This window comes from Dioscorea cayenensis, chromosome 6 (assembly GCF_009730915.1).
Source record: "Dioscorea cayenensis subsp. rotundata cultivar TDr96_F1 chromosome 6, TDr96_F1_v2_PseudoChromosome.rev07_lg8_w22 25.fasta, whole genome shotgun sequence".
In the NCBI taxonomy this organism is placed as follows: domain Eukaryota; kingdom Viridiplantae; phylum Streptophyta; class Magnoliopsida; order Dioscoreales; family Dioscoreaceae; genus Dioscorea; species Dioscorea cayenensis.
The window spans coordinates 1,047,468-1,067,265 of record NC_052476.1 but is presented as its reverse complement, the minus strand read 5'-3'; the positions used below and the strand labels follow the sequence as shown (position 1 = coordinate 1,067,265).

At 33.6% G+C, this 19,798-nt stretch overlaps 2 protein-coding genes and 1 non-coding gene across 3 annotated transcripts; 2 read left to right on the top strand and 1 right to left on the bottom strand.

Annotated features, from left to right (window-relative positions):
* Window positions 1–1,720: 1,720 nt before the first annotated feature.
* On the top strand, window positions 1,721–6,799 carry LOC120263782 (LIMR family protein Os06g0128200). Its single transcript, XM_039271758.1, has 14 exons — window positions 1,721–2,232; window positions 2,328–2,413; window positions 3,334–3,452; window positions 3,724–3,834; window positions 4,170–4,268; window positions 4,375–4,497; window positions 4,848–4,910; window positions 4,996–5,060; window positions 5,244–5,353; window positions 5,447–5,561; window positions 5,653–5,718; window positions 6,344–6,454; window positions 6,529–6,595; window positions 6,680–6,799. The coding sequence occupies exons 1-14, from the start codon at window positions 1,883–1,885 to the stop codon at window positions 6,728–6,730; spliced, it is 1,536 nt and encodes a 511-aa protein (XP_039127692.1). The 5' UTR covers window positions 1,721–1,882; the 3' UTR covers window positions 6,731–6,799.
* Window positions 6,800–7,946: 1,147 nt separating this feature from the next.
* On the top strand, window positions 7,947–8,039 carry LOC120264175. Its single transcript, XR_005537347.1, has one exon. It is a non-coding gene; the product is annotated as a small nucleolar RNA snoR117 (small nucleolar RNA).
* Window positions 8,040–11,373: 3,334 nt separating this feature from the next.
* LOC120263625 (pantothenate kinase 1-like) lies at window positions 11,374–19,471 on the bottom strand (the record flags this gene model as incomplete). Its single annotated transcript, XM_039271592.1, has 17 exons — window positions 11,374–11,614; window positions 11,802–11,997; window positions 12,093–12,205; window positions 12,434–12,559; window positions 13,347–13,440; window positions 13,525–13,619; window positions 13,731–13,847; window positions 14,439–14,562; window positions 14,660–14,772; window positions 15,170–15,301; window positions 15,814–15,907; window positions 15,998–16,092; window positions 16,203–16,322; window positions 17,820–17,936; window positions 18,591–18,631; window positions 18,894–19,034; window positions 19,327–19,471. Coding segments are annotated over 17 exons (2,034 nt in total), but the record flags the coding sequence as incomplete, so codon positions are not given.
* Window positions 19,472–19,798: the final 327 nt, after the last annotated feature.

Genomic DNA, 19,798 nt, shown 5'->3' with positions numbered 1-19,798 from the left:
TATCCAAATTGTATAAATAAAAATTTAATTATATTTATTTAAAAAATTAATTACTCTCCCACAAATTAGAGTAAGATTGTATAATTAAAATATTTAAAATCTCTGTTAAATTGTGCTACTATAATAGTTTGCCCCTGCCCTCTGTTGTGTTCGGGCTCTGTTATATGGTTATGATATTACACCTCTAGTGGTTTGTCTTCGTTATTCTTCTTTTTTTTTCTCCATATTTTTTTTCCTTTTTACAAAGAATTCATGATTTATTTAATTTTTTTAAATATATATATATGTATAATAAATAAACAACAGTCATTATAGACTTAAATGTACGAAAATTTTATATAGGTGATCGGGAGTTTGATTTTTTGTTAAATTAATTATCATAAGATTGAATGCGAAGCTTGAATTATGTTTTTGGTGAATTAATACAAAACCGTTAACAAAAAGATTGAAAGTTGAAATAATGTTAGGGTCCCATTTGACATGTCTCCCATTATTCTTCCAAGGTACTTGATTAAAATTTAGAAACAAATTATTCTTAACAAAGAAGAGACTTGACATATTACCTAACAAATTTTAATTGAAGTAGGAATAAAAACATTGGTGTTTATCTCTTATTTATGTTTTCCAGCGCATTGTTAAAAGTTTCCAACCCTACTTTTTTTTTTTTATAGAGGAATAGATATACTGTAGATAAATAATTAATTTAAAATTAATTTATTCTAAGTAACACGGATTCATCTCCCATATCTTCAGATATAAATCTATGATAAAAGTTTTAATATATTAACAGAATCTAGTATATATTTTGGCATTTAAAATAAAAAATATTTAATTTGATATTTAAACTCAATAAATATATTAATTATGATGCATTACATTCAATTTAAATTTATACTTTTGACCTATTAACTGCCACCTCAATGGATGAAGATAAAAGTCTACAACTTTATCTCCTTTTAAATATAAAAAACAATGACACCATCATTTCACTTTAGAGTCAATCAATGGCTCTAACTACAATAAAAAAAAAAATATAAGCAAAAATAATGTATGAGAGCTTATTGTTTGAAAACGTTCATAGATAATTTATTTATAAATATTCTTCCCAACCATTACAATGAATTTAAACAGTAAAATGATCAATATTTTTATAAATAATAACACAGAATAATATAAGTATATATATATATATTTTTATCTCAATCATTTGATCTGCTATTGCAATGATAATAATAAAATAAATTCCACCTATTTACTTTTATTATCACACATCTCTTATTTAAATTGGTCATGCGCTACAACATTTGGCCTAATGACTCGAGTCCCTGCGTGGGACTATAGTGTCGAGTGATCACGATTTCGATCTGTGCTGAGTAAGCGATTCGTCACTGTGTTTCGTCATGGGTTCACGATCATCCGCTTTCTCAAAAAAATAAAAAAAGTCAAATGCGTACGTTCTACATTCGTCCGCATTTCATGAATGGGGTATATATGAAATATATATATTTCATATCCAAAAGGGCAAAAACGGCAAATCATATATCTTTATCTAATTTTAAAAATCCAACAAACCAAAAATTTATTAAATTATTTTGAAATAAATTTTTTTTTCCTCACCGCGTCAAATTAATCGGGCCGGGCCAGGTCTGGGTCGGGTCTAAGTCTCATGACCCATTACCCGGTTCCAGTGGGCAAGAAGTCGAGCATCAAACCACTACGCCAGCCTGGCCTCGTTCCCAAGGCTTCATTCCCTTCTCTCTTCTCTTCTCCCTCTCTCTACTCCCTCGATCTTCGATCGAAAGCGCTCCCAAATTGAAACCAAGAACCCTAATTTCTTCTCATGCTCTCATAGATCTCTCCGATCTCTTCGATTCCATCATCAATGGGGGATTTCAACCTCGCTCTGGTGATAGTTGCCGCCGTCGTTTGCGTTCTCGTCTTGCTCATCAACCTCTACCTCCTCGTCAACTACCAGCACCCTGATGATGTTAACCAGGCTTACTTCCCCAAGATCGTCGTCGTCCTTGGCCTCTCCATCGCTGCTATCTCCATCCTCATGCTCCCCGCCGACGTCGCCAACCGTCAGGCCTGCCGCCACGCTATCTACAACGGTGCTTGCTCTCTTACGCTTCCTATGAAGACCCTCTGGCTTGCTGTCTATATTGCTGATGCTGTTCTTGTCTTCCTTGTCATCCCCTTTGCCATGTTCTACTACGAGGGCGACCAGGATAAGTCCGATCCGCAGTCTTTGTTGATTTCCTGCGTTTTTGTTATATTTTTTCGATCATTGGAATGATGCATTCTTGATCTCCGTGTTTGTACCGTAGGAGTGTGGGGAAGAGGCTTAGGAGTGCGCTTTTGTGGGTGATTGCATCCGCCATCATCTGTGGACTTGTTCTTGGGATTCTCTACGGTTAGACTTTTGAATCTCTCATATCGCATGCTTCAGTTTTAGTTTTGCTCAACATTAGTGTATTTTCTAGGAGTAACCTAGATTTGAATATTGAGTTGGTCCTAAAGTCGCGAAATTTGTGTGTTCAATTACCATTTGAGTTTTTAGAGTGCACCCCGACTGGTTTTGTCGTTGTTCATTCTATTTTTGTTATCTGGAAGAATTAGGAATGAGGGAATGGAGTAGAAAGTGTTAGAATTTCTTGCCGTTAAGTCCAATAGTTCTACTGTTTGTCTTCATCAATTAATCTAGTGAACCCTAAAGTTGAACATTCTTCTTAAGGCACAGCTTCCCTTCCATCTTGGTTCTCCAGAAGAATTAGGAACTGAGTATGAAGTAGAAATTGTCAGAAATAATTTGCTGTTAAGTCCATGTAGTTTACTGAAGTCTTTGGAGATTAGTGAACCCTGAAAGTTGAGAGCTTTCTTCTGTAGGCAGGTGAATGATAAATTTTGTCCAGCAGAACAAAACTAAAGGTACAAAGCCCAAGCTGGTGAATTGTAGATTTACTATTTGAAAATGATGTGTTGTTTACGCTTGACTCTTTAATTTTTTGAAGGTCTTGATGCTGTTCCTGCATTTACCTAGTTTACACGTTAACCTTATAAATTACAACGAGCAAATAGTATTTTCAAATTGTCAAATTTATACCGTGAATTTAATTTTTCTGTTTGTATCTTGAAGTAATAAACTTCAGTCAACTTTGAGAAAATGATTCATGACATAAAACTGTAGTTTTTTAAGCCCTTGATGTTAGTATAAGAATGGGAATCTATTGACGCCAAGAACTCTGTTTGAACTTATAAGTGCTACAATTATCCGTTTAATCTCTCCAGTTAAACCTTTGGCCTGGCTGATTGATATTTTGCTTATGGAAATAGGTCTAGTGGGCAAAGTGGACTTCACAGTCAGGCATCTCTCATCAACGACTACAAGTTTTCCAAGCTCATTTACTGAGTTCTCAAGTTCGCAACCTTGTGTTGGATCAACCGCACGCCAGGTTCTTTTCATTAAGCTGCTTTTATTGTATATTATTGACACTTTCTATAGAAATATTAGCTCTTTTGATTTGTTTAAGCTCTCACTCAGTAGTATATCAACAGCGTAGCTTATTCGTGGTGTGGTAGGGTCTAAAGTTTTAAAGTTGTTCAAGTTTCTTTTCATAAGTCTTCTTATACATGTATTTTTTTTATGTCATTTTTTATTTATCTAGTCACGCGCAACTTCTTGATGATACTCATTCTCGTTATCTTTTAACTTCTTTGTTTCAGTGCTCTGCCTATATAGCTAGTGCCTCTTCAGAAACAACTTGGACAATGCGGGCCACCTTTCCAGAATATGTGGTTGCTCTAACAACTATTGTCGGATCAGTTCTTTTCTCGGTATAGTTAAATATCTCTTGACCATTTCTATTAACACCAAATATTGATTACTTGAGTCTTTTTTTTTTTTGAATAATAACCTATTCACTCCTAAAATATAAAACTAACTTCGAGAAATTATAGAGATATGGTCTAGTTCTTGTGATGCCAATGTGTTAATTTTTTTAATTTTTCATGGCAGATAAAATCCATTTCAATTTGGATAGTTTGATGTGTACATGTTAGTGTATGCATTTATTTGTTTGTGCAGTAGCAAGTGATTGTTTTATTACCTTTGTCCCGCTTTGCAAGACTATTATATGTTTCTGAGTGAGCTTTTTGTTTCATTTTGTTAGATTTTTGGAGGTGTAGGCATAGCATGCCTTCCTCTAGGACTCATAGCTTCATTCATAAGACGCCCCAAGGCTGTAATCACTCGTTCTCAGTATATAAAGGTACACTCAGTTACATTATGTTGTGTTGACATTATTCTTGGATTGTATTCTGTCCCATATATTGTCTTCAGAGTGTTCTTTTTAATTTTTCTATTGATATCCTCAGGAAGCAACTGAATTAGGCAAAAAAGCGAAAGAATTGAAGAAGGCAGCTGATACCCTTCATCAGGAAGAGAAAAGTAGTTCTAAAGGGAGGAAGTGGCGCAAAAATGTTAAGGCTGTTGAAAAGGTGAATTGCACTGTGAATTCTGTGTTTCTTTTGGGTTTGGGTAGTTTCCATCTTTTACTTGGTTCTAGAGGTGAACTACCTAAATAGAAGAGTGATCTTTTACCATTCATTCTTCGAGGAACTCTTATCTCATCAGTTATATTTTCAAGCTAATCATGTCCCCTGGTTTCTTAAACTTGTATAATCTAAGAGGTTTATCTTTCTTATAGGCCTAATCTCTAGCTAGCTCAATGGGAAATTTTTTACCTTTCTTTTAGTGAACAGTCTGCATAAAGTATTTGTTAGCCTTGTATATTGTGGTTGTTTATTTTTCTTATTTCTCAAGTTTATTAATTTGTGTCATCTTTCAGGAATTGCTTCTCTTGGAGGATGATGTGAAAGCTCTTGAGGAAATGTACCCTCAAGGAGAAAAGGTGATGAAGATATTCTTGTGTGTGCCCTTGGCAAAATACTGATCATGAATTATTTGTTGATGCTATTTGCTCTATTTTTCTGCAGGCAGAGACTGCATGGGTTCTAACAGTTCTTGGTTATTTGGGAAAACTTGTATTGGGAATCATAGGGTATGCACTGTCAAAGAAATGCTGTGTTATTCTAGACTTGAAATGCTGTGTTCTTCTAGACTTTGTTATGTTTCTGGTCTAATATCTTGAAGTCATTATCTATTGTTGTTGTTCACCATTTGTATGCATTTTGTCTAATCTTGAGTTCTATACTTTTGTTTTTTTGTGGCTTCCTTGCTGCAGGGTCATCGTCTCAGTGGCTTGGGTTGCGCACATTGTGATATATCTATTGATTAACCCTCCTCTTTTTTCTTTCCTAAATGAGGTCTTCATTAAATTGGATGATGTGTGGGGTATGTCACACTAACTCTACTGCTGTTCATTGTGATCAATTTTTCTTATATTTTATGCTTGCTAATCCGGTTGTTTGTTGGCAATTTGAACAGGACTACTTGGCACTGCAGCATTTGCGTTCTTTTGCTTCTACCTTCTGCTTGCTGTTATTGCAGGGGAAATGATGCTTGGTCTGCGATTAGTGTTTATAACCATTCACCCAATGAAGTAATTAAATTATATCTGCAATTTCATACAAGTGTCATCTCATTCTTTTGCCAGCATTCTTTCCCTTTTGTTGACTGTTTGCCTATTTCAGGTGGGGTGGGACACTGATGAATTCCTTTCTTTTCAATGTTGCACTCATTTTACTATGTTCCATCAGGTATTTTCATCTTCCAATAACAACATGGAGTTATGTCTTTAAGTACCTTTAGGTTGTCTGAGTAATCTTCTCTTGTTGATATAAAGTCAAGTTAGAATCTTGAGTCAAGTTTGTTCATTCATTGAGCGTTAGTGCTCACCAGGATGTATGGGTTGTCTTCTCTTATAGGTACATATAGTCACCTTGGACTCTCGGGTTGTGCTTTTCTATTGTGTGTTTGCCATGTTTAATGGTTTTATAGAACAGGGTTGAATCTTTTTCTATGTTCTCTCAATAGGTGTGGACCAGCTAATAATGCATTGAAGACAAGTGTATATAACTTTTCATTGTTAGTTTGGTCGATTTTATGAGCTCAACTATGATTTTCCCTTTGAGTATATCATTTACACTGATTAAACAAGCTATCACAAATGTGATATAGTATTGAAGTCTTAGGTGTCAATTAGACTTTGTTTTCTGCCAATCAAACGAATATTTTCTCTCTCAAATCAATAAGTGAATTTTATATTTAAATTCTTATGTGATAGATACTTATTTGTCATTTTTGTTTGAATTCCTTACAAAGCGCCCTCCTTCATGATATCTAAGTTATTTGTTATTTTATTGACTTGCATCTGCCCTGCAGTGTTATACAGTTCTGTGCCACTGCCTTTGCTTACTATGCACAAGCAACCGCCGCTGAGGAAATTTTTGGCCACACGCTTCAATCTCTTCGTGGAATCAAGTATCTATACAAGTAAGTTTTTGCCGTCCTTTAGTCTTTTAATTTCTCCCTTTCCTAGATAATATCATCATTGATTCTTTGTGCAGGTACAATGTGTTCCAAATTGCCTTTATTGCTTTTGCGGCGTTGACATTCGTCTACTATCTATTATTTGTAAGCCATAGTCACTGATCTTGTCTCATAAGAATTTCGGATTTCCTCCTGTTAAATTTCTTTTGCCATTTCCATTGTATTCAGGGATGGAGAAGGAGAAGACCTGCTGCTGGCAGGTTTCAACTAACTAACTAATCACTTGCGTTATCGATCGACCTTTTTTTATTTATGGAGAGCATACATATGATTTCTATCTGTATGTAAGGAAACCCTCCATATGAGCTTGTTGATCACAGTCAGTGTAAGTAATCACCATCTTGTGCTTGTGTTGAAGAATTCAGTGCTGTCCCATCTGATCATTTACTTGGTGTTGAGTTTTTATGCTAGTGTTCAAAGTTTGCTTCTTTGTATCAATGGTTACTAGATGCATTTCCTAAGCTTCTTAGTTATCACTTTATAGCTCTCCTTCAGTTGTATCTCAATAACTTGGAGAACCTTCATTCTGTTTATTTGTTTACCAGAGAGCTAGAGTTGAGGTTTTATTATTTTTCTATTCAACCCGGAATTCAGACCTAATGAATTGATCTTTTCAAACCTTATCATTGATATGAGTCAAGCTGCAATTTTAAACTTCCGTTTCCTAATATGTGTTTTCATCTGTGCATTTACACCTAAAAAGAGCCTTGATACACAGAGATACGGATGATAAGAAATCCCAAAAATAATAATTTTATATTTCAATATAGATATACAAAAATATAATTCTTCTGTTCTTTTTTATCTGTGAATAACTGAATCTCACAAGAAAATTAGTTATTTACATAATTTAATAAAAAATTAGTTATTTTTAAAAATTATCTCTTATTTATATCTTAATATTTTTCTCTCATATTAATTTTTTTTTAAAATTAAATAGAGTATTAGAATAATTTTTTTAAAAAAATAATAAATGAGTTTTAATGTTTAAGAATAACAGACAAAAATTAACAGAGTATATATTTATGATTAAAATTAAAATTTAGAAAAAAATAAATAAAATATTGTTTAGGCGGCGGTAAAATGAAGATGGGCAGGGCAATACTGTAATTTCACAGTCGTTATTAGGGTTTCTCCACGAATGTCCACCTCTATAAATACGCAGAACATCCCTCTCATCGCTGCTGAGCTCCTCGCCTCCTTCTCACGTCTCCCATCTCTCCATTTCTCGTCCTCCCAAAACCCTAGAGTTCGCTTGAATCGCAGTGCCATCTCTGGTCTGAATCGAGGTATTGTTCTTCGATTTCGTTCTTGTTTCCTTTCCCTCTGCTGTTCTCTTTCTCATTTTCATCAAAATCCCATTTCCTTTCTGAGAATTAAGAAACCTAGGATTTAGGGTTTCGCCTTCGTTTTTTGCGAGACTTTGATTCTATAAGGCCGGTGATGCAAAGCGATTGTCCGTACCATCTGAGAATCGGGTAACAACCCTTTCTCTGATGCATCTCCATGCCTTTAATTTCTGAGGCCATGATCTTAGTGATTTTTTTTTCCAAGTTTTTCGTTGATTCGTGATCTCGTTTACAAAACCCTTGTCTATGTCTCGTAATCTTGATTTTTTTCTTCAATAAAACCCTAATCTATAATGTGGTTTATGTTTCTAGTTTCTGAGGCTGTGATCTTGATTTCTTTCTTTTAAGTTTTTCATTATTGTCTTCAATCTTGTTTGAATCTCATGACTGGCTATGAAGATTTTCAAGAAAATACCATCAAACTCTGAGATCATAGAAATCAGTGTTGATACTTCATACGTTTATATCTGAGCCTATATTCTCTATTTAATTTCTCCATGCTTTCTTGATCTTTTAGTTTATGATAAAGAGGGCAATAAATTAGAGTCTCTGATGCGCTTAAATTTGATAGCGTTTTCAGCGCTGTACGTTGCCTATATTGATTCTGAGTTGAGATTCTGGCATTTGCTGTTTTAGTGCTGCTTTTGCATTCAGACACTCTCACATTGTCATACTTAGTTTAGTTTTGCAGAATTCTTCATGTAATCTGAAGAATTTAGTATGAAAGATCAAGTTTAGGACAAGAACTTGTGAGAAAAAAAAGTTTTTTAAGTGAATATTATCTTAACTTGGTTTCATACACTTGACATTGAGAACTATCAAAGATTTTGGGCAAATTTTTTAAGCATAAGAAAATGAGAATGATGGGTTTGTTGTGCTGATACTTTCATTTTATTTTGACTCTTTTTAATAAAATATAATAGTCTTTATAAATAAGATACATTGTATCTTAATATCAGTCTTAGATTTGGATTTTTTTTTTTTTGGCTAAATTGTAAAAATGTTGTGAAAATAAAATGGTAAATGATGAGTAAGTAGTTTAGAAGGATATTTACATTCCTTTTAAAGTGGTCTTCAATGGTTGAATGTTTTATGAATAGAAATTGAGAAATAATTCGAACAAGCAGTGGAGTGTGGTGAGTGGTTAGGGTTTAAATTTTTGTGTACTCTTATATTGCTTTGTGGAGTTTGAGAAATATTTGCATTGTCATATTGTTTTAGTTGGTGTTTTCATTGTAATTGAGTTATATTTTTCCATTTGGAAAGGATTTCTGCAGATGTAAAAGAAATGATCAATGCTTGTTATATTAAATTGTGTAGTTAGATGGTGAATGATCTTTTTAACAAATTTTATGGGTGGTTTTTGTTTGGTTGATGGTGTACCCCCATTTGTATCATGGATATGAGGTGTTTGGTTTATTTCTTGCTCTTGTTGTAATGTTTGATCAATAATCCCAATTGATTTATTATGTTCTTTGAAAACTTGAATCTTTGGCTGAGTATGAAGATTTGTAAGAAAATACCATCAAACATTGAGATTACAGAAAACAAATTGTAAATCTTCGTCTGCTTTTTTTTTGTTTGCAGAGTTTTATTGAATTTTGTGTTGAGATTCTGGCAATAAATTAGAGTCTCTGATGCGCTTAATTTTGATAGCGACTTCAGCGCTGTACGTTGCCTATATTAATTCTGAGTTGAGATTCTGGCATTTGTGGCATTTCAATACTGCATTTGCATTCAGATACTCTCACATTATTATCTCTATCTGCCTTGGTTTAATTCTATTTATTTAGCATTTTGGTAGTCTATTGATTAGTGTCAACAAAAGAATTTAATATGAAAATATCAAGAAAAGATCTTAAATATTGAAAATAAAAACCTAAAGAATGATAAGTTCGCATATTAGGTATTTTTATAATAGTACTCCATCCGTTTGTTTTTTTTATCTGTAAATTCTTTTTAATTTGTCATTTTTAAATATTAAGAAGTATTTATTTTTTTTAAAAAGATTATCCTAATACTATTTAATTTTTTTTTTGAAATTTAATTTAATTTTTTTTTGAAATTTAATATGAGACATAAATGTGAAATAAAATAGAGGTAATTTTAAAAAAATAACTAATTTTTTATTAAATTATGTGAAATAACTAATTTTTTTTGATATGTGAGATTCAATTATTCAATTAAAAAAAGAACTGAGTATTTAGAAAAGGGTGTTTTGTGTGAAAGACTTGCAATGATTTATTTAAGTGGGTTTGTGTTAGGTAATTATATTACTTAGTTTGTGCAATCAGTAATTAAAGTGTTTCATTGACTTGTTAATATATTGTGCAAATAAAATGGTAAATGATAATCAATGTCTGAATTGATTTATAAATTTGTGTGATTTTTGTTTGTTAATGTTTTAATTTTGTTGAATTGGGGATTTGTGGCTATTATTTTATTTTAGCTGAGTGGTTGTCAATGATTAATTTTGTTAAAAAAAATTTGAGATATGCTTTAAACTCAAGTTTGTGGTGTTCATGAGAAATATTTGTAATATTATTTAGGTTTAGTAAATCTAGTGATTAATTTGTTTCTTGAGACTCCAAAAGTTTGTTTTAATGGTAAATGCTTTGTTTAGCAATTGTTTGAATGGATTTTGTATCATATCAAGAGTGGTAAATTTTCCGTTTAAACAAAATGTTTGTCTATGTTTTGATAAGGTAAAATACCGATTTCTCACAAAACAGACACGAGAGCTCATGCGCATTAAAATGAAATATGTTAAGTAAATAAGATGCCTTAACGGCGGCAACATTTTTGATAATTTCCTGAGTACATGTATATGTGTATATATATATATATGCTATTGGCTAAAGCGATATTGAAATAATTGTGATTAATATTTTTAACAAATGTAATCTGGGAAAATAAATTGCAAACGAGGTAAATATACTACGAGAGATTTTACATAGTTTAAATAGGGGAAATAAAATGCCTTATGCATTTTGAAAGGAGTGCCAGTTTCATAATCGAACGACTTTTTCGGGAATTTTACAATTTTCTTGCTTTAAATTGAATTATTTTCTTTACTTTATAAAATCACTAGTGTCAGTAACTGGGGATATGTTATCAGAGATATATTACAAAATTAAATAGGAATATTTATATATATATATATATATATATATGTTACATTACGTTAAAGAAGTGGAAGTAGAAAGCTCAAATCTGAAAATGACAAAAGAAATGCTCTTGGCAGAGATGTGTAATGTTCCACAAAATTATTAAGATCAAAGTAAATACATAGAATAATAAAAGATTTTACAGGAATAAAATTATTAACTTTTTTTAGAAATGGATAAATTATTAGCTATTTGTTTGTTTTTCGTTTTATTTATTTATTTATTTATTTATTTTGGGGAACAAGCGATTAAACCACGAGCACTCAAAGTACAAGACTTTGCCAAATACTTAGGTATTTATTTTGATTTGTTTGATTAAATAAAACAAATAGCTTGAATAAATCAAAATGCTAATATATATATATATATATATATATATATATATAAGACAAACAATAGAGATGAAATACCTGAGGTTATGAAGGTGGTGTATTCTTACCATCAAAAGCAGTATCTAATCTGATTTTCTGCAACGCAGCCTTCAGTTGTGCATTCTCTTGTCGTAATCTCTCAATTTCATCCTTCATTTCATTATTATCATGCTGCAATCTTTCTACTTCATCCCTGAAGCTGACATCACCACCTCCCTACATACAAATATACAATGAGTGACAGACAATGCTCGATCATTGGAATTTATGAATATATATATATATATATATATATATATATTTCCTGAAGTAATTGCTGCTTCTTAAAAATAGATCATTTGCAAAAGTAGCAAAAGAGAGAAAAATATATTGAAAGAAGAATGTTAGGACTTTGAATGCTTACAGTAAGAGACAAGTGAGCGGCCAAGGGTAAAGCAGGACCGTTCCCGCCTGTATAAGGAGCACCAAGCAAGACTTGTCTCATAATCTCTTCAGTTTCCAAGTTAGCAATACCCATATTTTCATAACTCCAAAATGCACCAACCGCTCCCATGAACCCCTCATGACATAGGAATGTTGTTTGCAATTCGTCTTTCGACCTGATATGATAGACTTGCCCAATTTTAAACAAATGAAATATCCATGGAAAGACAAGAGATAGAGAGATATATACAAAGGGTCATTGGTAAGTTACCAATATTTTAGTGAACGAGAAATCTTCTCCATTGTCTTTGCATGGCCACATACGTAAGTCCCACGGAAGAAGATCCTCCTGAGGCCTGATAGTTTTGCCACAAAATAAGATATCTGGTTTGCACATTGAATGAAAAATATGAGTTAATTCCATAACCATATAAATATACAGAAAATACTAACAAATTTAGCAAATACAAGTCATTCTTTTACAACAGCAAGCAATGTAATTATTAAAGAAATAATGGGGAAAAAACATTTGAGTTAAAAATAAATTCTTCCAGATCAAATCAAAAGGGCAATATAGTCAAATGAGAGCAGTGCAAGAATAGTTCATCTTACTTGTCCTACATTGTAGGTGAAAGCATTCAAAAGGGCTGCAGCAAGGTCCTCTGCTTTGTAGTCTGAAAGCTTATTGGAAGATACCTTCCCAAAACTAGCTGCGGTGGTTGACGCTGGAAGATTATGCTGAAGAAATAAAAATTTGGACAGTTAACCAGTTACAAATAGGATGACATTCTGATTTTTGCCGGTACTAAATATCTCTAGTCAGAAGAGAGGGATGTGTGATGGACCTCTCTATATCTTTTTCTTGTGTTCATTTTCAAACCAAAATCTATCCATGAAAAGACAACCAAATTACCAGATAAATCAGGTTTTCAACTTCAGGCCATGCATCTAGATGCTATTGCATGAATTAGATCCTGACCAAGAAAATCAGGGTTGGTGTGATATAGAGATTATCCTTTGTAAACTTACACGGTCTGTGCCTCTAGGTAAAGCCAACGTCAAGATATTGAGGGTCAATGCAGTACTAGATGATAGAATATTTAGAATAAGATAAAGATCGTTCTTTCTAGATTCAAATGCTAGATGCAGTACCTTATAAACAGATTATATTCACCAAGACATGATAAGACCTTAGAGGATCCTCAATACAATTATACAGACACTTTTGGCATAATGCACGCTGGAACATGGGAATTCTAGATCCCATGATGAACTTTTTGTGGACAGACTTTCCGGTCAGGCCTATGGATGGATCCTTTAAGATCTAAGGGGGGCCAGCCGTTCACATGAGAATAAGGAATTTATACTCGAGCGTTCAACTTTTTTAATTATGATAGCCATAAAGAAACAAAAAATGAGAAGCAACAAGTTCTATCATCTTCAAATGGTTCATGATGGTGTTTGCTTAATAATTTGATCAATATCAGTATCAAATGAAAGGCAAAGTTTATAGAGAGAAATATACCTTTGAATAACCATGCTCACCATAGATATCCCCAACAGTCAAGTCAACCGCAAGAGTGTTCCCCCTTTGGCTCAACTCTAAGAATTCTTCATAACTAGACAATGAACCTCATTCATGATACACAAGATGAAAAGTTTACAATAAGTTATTCAAGCTACTTCTCACTAAAGAGCATTACCTGGCACAGCCTGTCAACAATCTTGCAAGACCAAGTATGGTACCACCACCTAGATGTGTCCCGATTATTCGCTCAAACTTTCCTTTCCCAGTTACCTATTGAAATTTATTTAAAGGCAGGCCGGAAAACAACCAAATTCAGAAGAATGATGAATCTACAAACAAGAGCATAGCACATCTCAAAAGGTCATGATTACAGTGAATTACCTCAACCATACTAACACCTGATCCAATATTAACAAGAAGATATGGAAAAATGCTGCTTTCATTGTGTTCAGTTGTTGAAATTCCATCAGGGGATGTAAAAGTGTCATGCAAGGGCTCCTGAAAAAATATCAAAGATGCCTATGTCAGTTTCATTTCCCAGTCATCATTCTTCAAACATCCAACATGCATGCGAAGGGATATTACTATAGTCAGTAATAAATAACAAATCAATAGCAACGCAATTATAGCAAAAAAAGGGCAGGTATCAGACTAACAGCTTTAAATGGGAAATGATAAATTTCAACCCTAAAAGAATACTATTCTGGAGTCTCTTCTCTCGCATCTGTCTATGAAAGAAGTTTGGAGCACCTCATGCTTCATCAAAGGGAGAGAAGCCTTTTAACATGTATTTTGTTTCCTTCCTTCTGCAGTAAAAATATATAGCCTTTGTCCAAATGCAATTTTTCTGTTCATAATGCCTACATTAAATTTGGAAAATAATAGGCAAAATAGGTTTTCTTTTCTAGATTTATGGTACAATTGCATGTACCAAATAGCATTTACAGACCACAAAGCAGAAAACCTTTCATCGGTAAGTTATCTGCAAAGCACACATATAAGCTTCCTATTCTAGACAAACAAGTGAAAAGATCTAACACAGCAGACAAAAATAAAAAATCAAGGCTTCACTTAATTATTCTAGCTTACCTTTTCTTTTGTGTCTTCAAGTGGCAAATCATAGGTGTCAATATTTTCATAATCCATGAATGCACCTAATGCTCCCAAAAATCCCTCATGGCGCAAGAATAAAGCTTGCATTTGCCCCTTGGACCTGCGCAAAGTAAGATGATCAGAACTATGAAGCAATAAAAAGTCATTACAAAAGAATCTGTCAATAATTACAAAATAAGATAACAAAACCAGTATACCAATAATCAATTGCATATGAAATATTGTCCATTGTGCTTGCATGACCGCGTATGTAAGATCCTCCAAAAAAGACTCTTTTAAGGCCTAGTAATGCTGCAACTAAGTAGGAGACCTGGAAGATGCACCAAAATATAAGAAAAAAAGAGCTAGTGTGTCAGAAATATAAGCAATATATGTCTCACTACCATATATTATTAATATTTTTAATCATTGCAATGTTATTTAATATTAAATAAGTAAATGACATACAGAGTCTAGATGTATAACAAATAAAAAAAATTAACTTGGCAATCAAAGATGGCATACATTAATGGCAAAATAAGGGAGATGTTAAGATTATGAACAGAAGATGGTCAATTTAGATGAAATAAGCAACAACATGCAGCAACAAAACGAGAAGCTGAGCATTCACAATTAAAACCTAATCAAATATTGGCTTCAGAATTCGCCTTCAAAACTAATCAATAAAGCTAATATTAATTAAAAATAGAGAAATAAAATACACTTACTTGTGCAATGTTATAAGTAAATGCACTCAACAACGTCTTAGCAAGGTCCTCTGATTTATAATCCGAAAGCTGCTTTCTAGAATTTATTACCTTTCCAAAGCTAGAAGCAAGAGTTGATGCTGAAAGCCCTTGCTGCAACAATTTTTCAAAATAACATATCAAATACATATTACTTTGCTCTTGCTGAAACTCAAAATGAGAAGTCTTGAACCAAACTATGTGGTTTAAAATGCATGCTATACCATTCACAAATTGAATGTCTTCATAGCATGTGTTGGCAAACTCAAACATTATTTCCATTAAAATGGTGGTTGCTTACATGCATTCTACACACTACCCTCTCAATATTGCCCTATCACCACAATTGTTCCAAAGTAAATAGGACCACATCCTTACATTCAGTCTACATGCTAGCCTCCCAGAGTCATTTATGACTATCTCCAGAATTATTTTGAAAGTAAAACCATTTCTTGGAATAACTTGGCCTGCAAGGTTAATTGTTATCAAGAAGAGTTATCATGGTTATGTTACCTTCACTCACAGACTATGGAAACCTGAAGACATACATTCACTCACTCCATTCAAAAGTTAACTGGAAATAACATATTGGTTTGGTTTAATTGAATAGAAGGTAAACAGTACACCTTTTGACCAACTAGCTCTCCACAAATATCTTTGACAATTAAGTCTAGCACAAGATTATCCCCCTGCCGACTCAACTCTAAAAATTCATCATACCTGAAGGCAGACAGAAGATTAAGCATTTGGCATGAGTGTATATAAATCTACAAAGGACATAACACAAAAATAAAATAAAATAAATATTACCTCATGCAACCAGTTAACAGTTTTGCTAGACCAAACATGGTACCAGCACCGACATGTGTCCCTGTTACTCTTTCAAACTTCTTGTTCCCCATGACCTGCATAATACCATTGGAGTTACATTACAATCCACAGAGGACATCTACAACAGTAATAATGCAAAGCCTTAAATTGTTTTCCTTTAACAGCGCAAAGGGCAAAAAATTACCTTTATCATACTCACACCAGAGCCAATATTGACAAGAAGGTAAGGAAATAAGTTTGTCGTGTTGATATTTATGGGCTCCCTTCTTCCATTCTTGTGAATGAAAGACTCGCATGGGATTTTCTGCAAGATCAAATTTAATACAATTGTTTGATGTATGAAACATAAGGTTCAAGATCTAATTTAACCCTTTGAGGATATGCTATGTCCATGTTATGAAGATGATGATGATGATGATAACTTCAGAATTACACGCAAGAAGTGATAATTCAAGACAAAGAAAAATAATGTAGCAGTTTGCAGATGGAATGATGCCTTAAAAGCCACACCAACATTTCAGAAATAAATAAATAAATAATAACTGCCTAAAACCAGGGCAACTGGTTGCCCAGCATTTGTCATGAGGGCTACGTTGTCATTTCACCCCAATTTCAAATGCCCCATGCCTTGAATGTACTCTTAAAAAAAAAGGGACCTATTGGTCCTGTCCGAAAGGTGAGTGACTATGTGGTTCTCACCAAAAAAGAGAAGGGCTTCTGGGTAATTTTTCTATTGTATATTCTGTATAACAAAATTTCGTCATTCAACTCAAGAAAAGAAGAAAGCCCATACAACCACAATGTCTTCATTTTTCTCAACCAATGAGGAACTGATTATGCTTTGCTTATCCATAAATTTAAAGGCTCATGTAGATCACATTGGAGTCTTGCTGTTCTTAGCCATGGTGTAGTGAGTCCTAAGTCCTAAGAAATGACAGACGTTTGGATCTCACTTTTTGGGAATAAGTTATAAGGTAAAGTACAGGACTATTATAACAAACTAAAATAAGTTAAAACTAAAATAAGAACCAGAATCTATCCATGATAGCGAAAATGCTAGCTGCAACACATTAATTATCTAACCAAAAACAGGCTTACTGGAACATTTTGGAAGCCATGAGGAAATGACCAACAAAACCCATAATGATCAAAAGAGTGAAACCAGTAGTCAATTTCTGCAAAGCAAAAATTTACAGAATCCATGAATGTTAAAGCATTGTACCCTTACTGGGAAAAGCCAGCATTGCCTGCTTATTCCCATAGTGCTTACTACTTATAGTTAAAAGCTCTATCAAAAGGAAAACATAATAGCACTTCCAGCGAATTGCCCTTTAAGAAATTCATAGTCAAGGCCGTTGAATAGGTTATGAATTGCTTATGATCATACAAATCAACAGCGTCTCATCCATAAGACTAAAACATGTTATATAAACACTTGATATCAAGATGTTTGATGTCACTAAAGTACCCTACAATATTGAGGCCCATACAACATATACCACCTGTATATATGTTCAGAAGATGGTCAACCCTTCATTCACCAATTAAATAACCACTACACCCAAATAAATCAAGTTTGAATTCTAAAACCACCTCACAATAAAGTCGTCTCCACAATCAATTAGCCTTGAAAATTCTACAACCTTGATAACTTTTCTTGACATGATCCTAATTTGAAATTGTTGAAAATCAAAAGTGCATAAAATAACAGCACACAATTTGTCTGTTGCAGGATCTTCTAGCAATGTATCAAAATCTATGAGAAATATACTATAAGATAACAACGTCAGAAGATGATAACCTTTAACAAAAAATTTGCCCCATCCACAACGCTATCAATTTCATCCAGCTTATGAAGAGTAACCCCAAGCTTCTCTCGAAAGACATCAGAGAATTTGTAAGCCCCACCTCCTGTAGCCTGTTAATTGATTTTTTTAAAAACAAATTGATTCGAGAAGCAACAACAAAGAACTCAATGTTGATTATCACACAACCTTTTATGGAAAAACGTTTCAGAAAACATCAATATTCACTTAGCCTGTTAATTAGTCCAAAGAAAATCTTGATTTGCAAAGCAACAAACAACCTTTTTGGGAAAAAAAAAACGTTTTTAGAAAAGAATTAATATTTGCATTAAACACAATGTACCACATTACTTTTTTAACAAAAATAAGAAATAAAAAATTTAGAAATGCTCACATTCAGAAACCATGATGCTTAAAGAATCAATATCATGTCCAAAGTATAGCCAACAGACCAGGTAACTCAACTCTGGCCTCGTACATACATATAAAAGGTCTTTGCCGGCAGATACAAGTAAATCCCAAATTTCATTTTATCAAATATTATTTATAACAAGTGTACCATTTACAAACATACATACATGCATATAAAAGGTTTCTGTCTACAGATACAAGTAAATCCCAAAGTTCATTTTATCAAACATTATTTATAACAAGTGCACCATTTACAAGTATATCTCAACAGCATTATTTATATAACATCGTCATTATTTGGTGTTCATTTAGCCAATCATGTTTAGCATTTCAGCGTGCCAAGGGGATTAACGAACCTTTATTGTCAAATTTGCACTGGTTGAAGCCTCATGTATCACTGCCAGATAGAAGTAGTAACCAGTAATAACGCTCAATAAATATACCGAGAATTTCGAATCAAACAAAAAAAACACTAGGACAAACATAGAAAAGCAAACAAACATCATACCATCACAACTTCTTTATTTGTGCATATTACAGATATATATATATATATGCTCAAAAAGCTGGTAGAGCTCAAGAATAAGAATTATTTTAGTCATGCAGAATAAGATTTAACATTCAAAGAAATACAAGAAAACCCAAGAAATAGGTCTTACCACCATTGCCAATAAACTTATAGGATTTTATGAACTCCAGACATTCATCAAGACACCGTGTTTGAAAGTTGACGAAATGGAGCTTCCCTCCAGCATTTCCCTCATTATCAGGTTTGAAATACACCAACTTAATCAGAGTTCCTGCCAATCCCACCCAAGAATTCAAAAGCCATGATAACCAAAGATCAAAACAATCAAAAAAAGAAACCAAGAAACAGAAAAATCCCCTTGAAAAATTCAACCCTATCAAAGTAAACCTAAGAATCAAGAAAATGGAAAGATAAACAGAGCAGGACAGTGATCAGAGAACAAGAAACCGATCATCCAAGAAAACCAAAGATCAAAAGAAACAATCATCCAATCCAGAGATTCAAACTCATCAAAAATACCAAATATCAAAAAAAGAAAAAGGAAAAGAAGAGGACGAGATGACCTCCAATGTCGAGGGCGAGCAAAGGGCAAGTGTTTGGCTGGTTGGGGAGCGAGATCGGAGGGTTTCCGCTCCCCCAGCTCGCCACCGATCGTCGCTCCCCGGAGATCCAGAAGAAGATCTTCGCCCATTCCGTCGTCTCCGATGATCAGCCGGCGTGCATTCAAAGATCGATCGATCGAGAGAGAGAAATCAGGCGTGCGCGATGGCTCTCTCGTCAAGAGAAACGGGAGGGAGAGTTGGTGAAGTCCAAAGTATATATATATATATATTTTTTTATTGATATGATCGCCACCCTCTCTTGATTGTGCCACGTGTACATAACACGAATCTCGAAGCGAAAATCAGTGACGTGGATTATACCACACTCTTGTGGTCGTTTGGCGCGTGGAATGAAATGTTTCCACAAATATATATATACCGCACAAACCCAAAATGTTTTTTTTTTGGTACTTTTTCTTATATATAACTCTGG

Coding starts and splice junctions, on each gene's coding strand:
- LOC120263782 (XM_039271758.1), top strand. CDS start 1,883: ATGGGGGATTTCAACCTCGCTCTGGTGATAGTTGCCGCCGTCGTTTGC. Junction 3,835..4,169: donor TCGGATCAGTTCTTTTCTCG/GTATAGTTAAAT, acceptor TCATTTTGTTAG/ATTTTTGGAGGTGTAGGCAT. Junction 5,562..5,652: donor ATAACCATTCACCCAATGAA/GTAATTAAATTA, acceptor TGCCTATTTCAG/GTGGGGTGGGACACTGATGA.